This window comes from Octopus sinensis, unplaced genomic scaffold (assembly GCF_006345805.1).
Source record: "Octopus sinensis unplaced genomic scaffold, ASM634580v1 Contig15035, whole genome shotgun sequence".
Lineage (NCBI taxonomy): Eukaryota > Metazoa > Mollusca > Cephalopoda > Octopoda > Octopodidae > Octopus > Octopus sinensis.
In genome coordinates, this window is record NW_021833489.1 from 12,900 (window position 1) to 20,236 (window position 7,337).

Genomic DNA, 7,337 nt, shown 5'->3' on the forward strand with positions numbered 1-7,337 from the left:
ACTGAAAGAAGCCCGTCGTATATATGTATATATGTATATATACGTTTGTGTATATGTTTGTGTGTCTGTGTTTGTCCCCTACCCCCAATATCGCTTGACAACCGATGCTGGTGTGTTTACGTCTCCGTAACTTAGCGGTTCGGCAAAGGAGACCGATAGAATAAGCACTTGGCTTACCAAGAATAAGTCCTGGGGTCGATTTGCTCGGCTAAAGGCAGTGCTCCAGCATGGCCATAGTCAAATAATTGAAACAAGTAAAAGAGAGTAAAAGATATATATATATGAACGAACATATATATATATATATATATATATATATATATATCTACGTATATGTGTGCGTGTGTTCGTGCGTGAGCATGTATCTATACGTATGTATGTGTTTATGTATGTATATATGTATTTACATATAAAATTTATTTTTATCCAAGATTTATCTCCCTTCTATCTCACCTACCACACGTTCTCTCCTCCTCTTTGTACACTCGCGTGTATTTGAATAGATAGATAGATAGATAGATAGATAGGTGGGTAGGTAGGTAAGTAGATAGATAGATAGATAGATAGATAGATAGATAGATAGATATAGATAGATAGATAGGTGGGTAGATAGATAGATAGATAGATAGATAGATAGATAGATAGATAGATAGATAGATAGATAGATAGATAGATAGATAGATAGATAGATAGATAGATAGATAGATAGATAGATAAAGGGACGGAGAGAGTTTAGAAGCGAGGAAGTCGGAGTAACAATATTTCGTGAAGTTTTCTCTTTCTGTTAAAATTTGAGTGTTCTTTCTGTCTCTGTATTTGCCTCTCTCTTCCCCGTCTCTATACGTGTGTGTGTGTGTCTGTATGAAATAAATATTTGTATTTCACGGAGTTCCACTTAATTCGTGTAAACAGTGCATTTCCCTCATTAATTTTCCATAACCAATTATATATTATAGCTGAGACACACACAAGACGTGTATTTCTCTTTCTCTTCTCTCTTTCTCTCTCTCTCTCTCTCTCTCTCTCTCTCGCCTACTACCCTCTTACTTTTGCTTTCGCTCTTTTCACCTCTGATTTCTAATGTTCTCTACTGACCCTCTCTATCTCTCATTCTTTTTCTATGTATCTCTCTTTATCTTTTTTCCTCCCACTCTCATACACAATTTCCATTTCACTCTTACTCTCTACTTCGTCTCTCTCCCTCTGTTTCCTGTTGACCATTGTCCTTTACATACACCATTACGCGTAATACACTCACCCTTTCTTTCTTACTCCCACCACCAATACCTCTGCCACCGCCTTACTTTTCCTTTCTGTGTGGTTTTTAATTCGCCCTCTCCTTCAGCAATTCCTTCCTTCCTTTCTTTCTTTTACCCTCTTTCCTCCACCTTTCTCTCTTATCCTTCCTTTGGCTACCTCTCTCATACATATTACTCTCCTTCTGCCTCATGTTTACGTCACTGTCTTCAACATTTCATCTTTCTCACATTCTCTCTTCCGTCTTTCACTCCTCCCCCTCTTTCTCTCAGACCTTTTCCTTCTTTTCTTTCTTTACTCACCTCTTACTTACCTAACTGCTGTGATTTTCGTTTTTGTTTTTTTTTACACTCTCCTCGTAATGTTTTGCTTTCCTCTGTCTCTCTGCCACTCTCTCTCCATACATCTCCATGTTTCTCTTTTTTCTCTCTCTTAATTCGTATATTTCTATTCCTTTTGCATTCTTTTTCCGCTCCTTTCTATATTGCTTTCTTGTTTGTGTCAGATCTTTCCTTTTAATGCCCCATCATCCGTATCACAGCGGCAAATAAAAGAAATAGTAAGGTTTTCACACTATTAAGAGGTCTCAAAACATTGGGGACGATACAGGATAATGCGATGTGGGATTACACAAAGGAGCATGTAAAAAGAAGAACAATAGTCAATATAAAATTCAATATTGAATAATTCTCCAAAAGAGTAAGACTTCCTTACCCTAACCCGCGGAAATTCCTCAAAACGACAGCAGTCGCTCTAATTACATGGGCAAGGGCTCTCTCCTTATCTTCTTTCAATGAAAAGGCGCATTCTCAGAATAGGTCCATCTTTGTCACATTCAGCCATCTTTCAACGAAATTGCTGTGAAGTAGTACTTTGCTCCACTCTTACTATCCTTTCAAGTAAAAGTTTAAAATGTTGATGAGTGATGACGACTTGGTTAAAGAGGAAGGAGTCTGTTTTCAGCCGTTTCAATCTGGCCCACCACACAACCTCTTTCACCAAGGTCACCGGGCAGATAACCACTGCCTGTCCGTCTTGGCCAAAGAAGGTAACAGGGCGACCTTCGCAATGGACGCAACCGATAGCCAGAGTAGTCCTACATACGAGAGCACGTGTTCGGGAAAATCTCACTTGTCAGTAATGCTCGGGCACTGGACGAATGTGTGTAGGACAGTTTCGTCACTCTACTTGCACCTCGGGCGGGCTCACCTGACGTAACGTCTATGCAAGTTGAACTTATCCCGAACTAGCAATGATCCCCCAGTAGCACTGCAGCCCGAAGATTTTAAGAAACTATCCATGGCTCTCGGTCGAAATTCCTCCAGAGCTGATCAGCCACTTGGTCCTCGCCAACATCAAGATTCTCTGCGAGAACGTCGTCGTTGTTACTCGCAACATATAGAACGCAAAAGTGGAACTGCCACCAACCGCATTGCCCAACAAGCTGAAGGCTGTGAATACCTGAAGACACTCAACACTCTAAATGCCAGACGTCCTACCTTGATCCACTGCTGCTGATCAGTTAAAAAGCCAAGGTGCAGAAAGCGAGTCTGATAACCGGTGACCACACCTGCTTATCGTCAAAGAATTAGAGACGCATCATCAGTCACGAGAAGCCCAGTCTTTCAGCGAGTGTTGACAACAAATGGAGGCCAAGCCAGTTGAACGCGTTCCTTTCCCAAAAAGAGGAAGTTTATGCGTTCCAGTCTGGTTAAATGTGAACTGGATCAAGATATGACGGCCAGACGGTAATATGTGACGATGGTAATGTATACATCCTCCATCTCTGCCCAACCTTTCATGATCTGAACCAAAATAGACTCCGAGCAATTTAACTGGTCCATCCATTTAGCGTCCCATGATGTATTGGACGGCATACACCTGCTTCTCCAAGTGACGAACCGCCGGACCAGTAACTTCTTGCTTGATTTAGTTCCTGTTACCGCCTCGTATTCCCTTAGAGCAGTGCCTTTATGCGTTTGTCCGATACTACGATAGTGACGTCGTCTGTATACGCCAACACAATTCTCTTACTTCTTTGTTCACGAGGGGTTGCATCTTAACGCCGCCAGTTTCCGAAGTAATGACTCTAGACCAGTACATACAGGGGTACAGAGAGGAGACATCTTTGACGGACCGAGTGTATGATAATGAATGGTTCCAATAGGTAATCATTTACCCGAACTATCGAGTTGAACTTGCGGTATATTGCAGCAATCAAACCACGGAAGACGGGAGCGAAACTGACTGCCTAAAGAAGAATCGTCAAGTATTGTTAGTTGACCCTATCAAAGGCTTTTGATTGACCCAGATTGATCAGAGCTCCACCCATGCCAGGTACTTTATCTACCCTTTATATAATGGCTTGCATAAGGTGGAGGTTGTGGTGGATAGATCTGCTTGAGACGACGCATGTTTGTGCAAAATCAGTTAGTAAATAGAAGGCGAACGCTAACCTCTTCGCAAAAATACCCTAGACGAAAATTTTGAAATCTGCGTTTATCAGAGTTATGGGCCGAAGATTAAGTATTTGATTCCCCTTGCTTTGGCTTTTCTCGGCAGTGGCAGTTCTTCCACTCACAGACCTGGAAAATTTCCCGTTCTAGAACCAGTTTCAGTCAATATCTATCATGAGACATCCAAATAAGTCTGGCATGTTAAGAGTTAAGATTGTAGGATTGATCATCGATCCTCAGTGGCTTTACCCTATGCAACCAGTCAATATTTCCCGTAAGCGAGAGGCTTTTGCGTTAGTCTACTTCTGCCGGTTAGCCGCACACAGTTCAAGGTACCCTGTTGGTCCCTAGCTAGCATTAAGGATTCGAATGTTTGAAGAAATCTGACCACTTGGTTGTATTGGATTAAAAAGTCCCAGAAACTTATCTCACGGGTCCAAGAAGATGGTCCATATTGCGAGATCCGGATCTTTCTGAATAAACGCAGCAGCTCCACCTCCCAACCCTGGTCGAATTGTTGATAAGTAGATCACGTGTCCACAGAAAATGGAAGTGAAGGGTCGTGGATCAGAGACCCTCGTCTTGCTGATAGTTATTTCTATACCTAACGATCTGAGGTCATTGAGAAAGTAACCCTACTTCCAAGGCAAACTCAGTTTACATACCTTTACATTGCCTATTGTGAGAGGCTATCTATGTTCAGCAGAAGGAAGAAAGTGGAGTGAAGAAAATTAGATTTTCACAAGCAATTCTTTCCACAGTCAGTTCTTTTGCTAACATCCCCTCTGAAGGATATTTTTTATAGCATTGCACAGATGTAAACAAGCAATAATAAATCTCTGAACGAGGTATAAACAGTAGCTGCACGACAAAGTGAAGTATATTTGCTACTTAATATATATATATATATATATATATATATATATATATATATATATATATATATATATATATATATATATATTATTAAGTGGCAATCTCCGGATATTTTTTATAGCTTTGCACATATTTTTTGTTTTGTTTGAATGATTTTTTATGTGTTCGTGTGCTTTGATGTGTATGTTTCATTAATTCTTTGTCGTTTGCATTTAAAACGGTGTAGTTTATTTCTGAGTTGTTCTAAGTTTTGGTGAATGTTGAGTTTTGCAGGTGTTTGTGATGCTAGTTGCGTCTGTGATGGTAAAGATTGTAATGGAGTTAGTTCATACAGAAGGAGAGAAAAAGGACATCATAGACGAACCGAATGCATGATACTGAACGATTTCAACGGGTAGCCTTATATTCTGATCACTGAACTATTGCCGTTGTGCACTGCAGTGATCCAGCCTCTGAAGAGGGGATCGAAACCAACTTTATTGATAGCTATCAAATATTGATAATCGACCCTTTCTAAAACTTTCGTCTGTTCAACATTGATCAGTGCCCCAGCAGTACCAGGTTCCTTACCTACCCTTTCGACGATCGTTCGTGTAAACTGGAGGTTGTTATTGATAGATCTTTGAGATGGCATATATTACCACATCACCACTAGGAATTCTATTCTACTGCCAATTGCAGTGGATATTTGCAAGTTTGTTATATGAAAGGAAAGTTCGTAAGGCAGACTATCCAGCTCGGTGACTTCTCTTTCATGCAGTCTATTTGGCTTGATACAGATCACAAATTTCTGTATTTCATCGGCTTCTTTGCAGAACTCCACATTCTCAGTCGAGAATGGCACTGGTTATGCTAGTGGTGGTGGTGGTCCAGGTGGTGCTTGTGGTGCTTGTGGTGCTTGTGGTGTTGGTCTTACTAGTGGTGTTGGTGGTGCTTGTGGTGCTAGATGTGATGGTGGTGTTGCTCATGGCAGTGGTGCTTGTGGTGCTGAAGAAGCAAATGATGGTGCTAGTGAGGGTGGTGGTATTGGTCTTGCTAGTGATGTTGGTGTTGCTTGTGGTGCTGCTGATGCTAGTGGTGGTTATGGTGTCGGAGTTTCTTGTGGGGGCTGTGGTTACACTGGTGCTGGTGGTGTTGGTGTTGCTAGTCCTGTTTGTGGTGTTGGTGGTGCTCTTTGTGGTGGAGGTGGTGCGGATTGTGGTCCTAGTTGTAGTGCTGGTGTTGGGGCTGCTAGAGTTGCTTGTGGTGCTAATTGTGCTTGTGGTGTTGGTGGTTCTAGTGGTTCTGGTGGTGCTAGTGGTGGTGGTGTTGGTATCGGTGCTGCTAATGTTGCTTGTATTGTCGGTGGTGCTAGTGGTGCTTGTGGTGTAGGTGGTGCGAGTGGTGCTTGTGGTGGTGATAGTGCTGGTGGTGCAAGTGATGTTTGCGGTGTTGGTAGTGCTAGTGGTGCTGTAGATGTCGGTGGTGCTAATGGTGTTACAGGTTGTGGTAGTGGTACTTGTGGTACTTGTGGTGCTGGTGGAGCTAGTCGCGCTGGTGGTGTTAGTGCTGCTAATAGTGCTGGAGGTGCTAGTGGTGTTGGTGGTGCTAGAGGTGCTTGTGGAGCTAGTGGTGGATGTGGTGTTGGTGATTCTAGTGGTGCTGGCAGGGCTAGTATTTATGGTGGTGTTGGTGGTGATAGTGCTGCTGTAGATGTTGGTGGTGCTAGTGGTATTGGTTGTGCTAGAGGTAGTGGTGGTGGTGTTGGTGGTGGTGCTAGTCGTGCTGGTGGTGCTAGTCGTGCTGGTGGTGCTAGTGGTGTTTGTGGTGCAAGTGGTGTTTGTGGTGCTAGTCGTGCTGGTGGTGCTAGTGGTGTTGGTGGTGCAAGTGGTGTTTGTGGTGCTAGTGGTGTTTGTGGTGCTAGTGGTGTTTGTGGTGCTAGTGATGTTGGTGGTGTTAGTGGTGTTTGTGGTGCTAGTGGTGTTTGTGGTGCTAGTGGTTGGTGGCGGTTGGTAGGGAGTGGTTTTGTGGTGCTAGTGGTGTTGGTGGTGCTAGTGGTGTTGGTGGTGCTAGTGGTGTTGGTGGTGCTAGTGGTGTTTGTGGTGCAGTGGTGTGTGGTGCTAGTCGTGCTGTGTGCTAGTGGGTGGGTGGTGGTGCAAGTGGTGTGTGGTGCTAGTGGTGTTTGTGGTGCTAGTGGTGTTTGTGGTGCTAGTGATGTTGGTGGTGTTAGTGGTGTTTGTGGTGCTAGTGGTGTTTGTGGTGCTAGTTGTGTTGGCGGTGCTAGTGGTGTTGGTGGTGTTAGTGGTGTTTGTGGTGCTAGTGGTGTTTGTGGTGCTAGTGATGTTGGTGGTGTTAGTGGTGTTTGTGGTGCTAGTATGTTGGTGGTGCTAGTGGTGTTTGTGGTGCTAATGGGTGTGTGGTGCTAGTGAGTTGATGTTGGTGGGGTTAGTGGTGTTTGTGGTGCTAGTGTGTGGCGGTGCTTAGTGGTGTTTGTGGTGCTAGTGATGTTGGTGGTGTTGGTAGTGGGTTGTGGTGCTAGTGGTGTTGGCGGTGCAAGTGGTGTTTGTGGTGCTAGTGATGTTGGTGGTGTTAGTGGTGTTTGTGGTGCTAGTATTGTTGGTGGTGCTAGTGGTGTTTGTGGAGCTAGTGGTGTTGGTGGTGCTAGTGGTGTTTGTGGTGCTAGTATTGTTGGCGGTGCTAGTGGTGTTGGTGGTGCTAGTGGTGTTGGTGGTGCTAGTGGTGTTTGTGGTGCTAGTGATGTTGGTGGTG

At 43.6% G+C, this 7,337-nt stretch overlaps 1 protein-coding gene across 1 annotated transcript; it reads left to right on the top strand.

The window, feature by feature from the left end:
• Positions 1-2,556: 2,556 nt before the first annotated feature.
• LOC115230240 (uncharacterized PE-PGRS family protein PE_PGRS20-like) lies at positions 2,557-6,317 on the top strand (the record flags this gene model as incomplete). Its single annotated transcript, XM_029800455.1, has 2 exons — positions 2,557-2,710; positions 6,072-6,317. Coding segments are annotated over exons 1-2 (400 nt in total), but the record flags the coding sequence as incomplete, so codon positions are not given.
• Between the last annotated feature and the right edge of the window lie 1,020 nt (positions 6,318-7,337).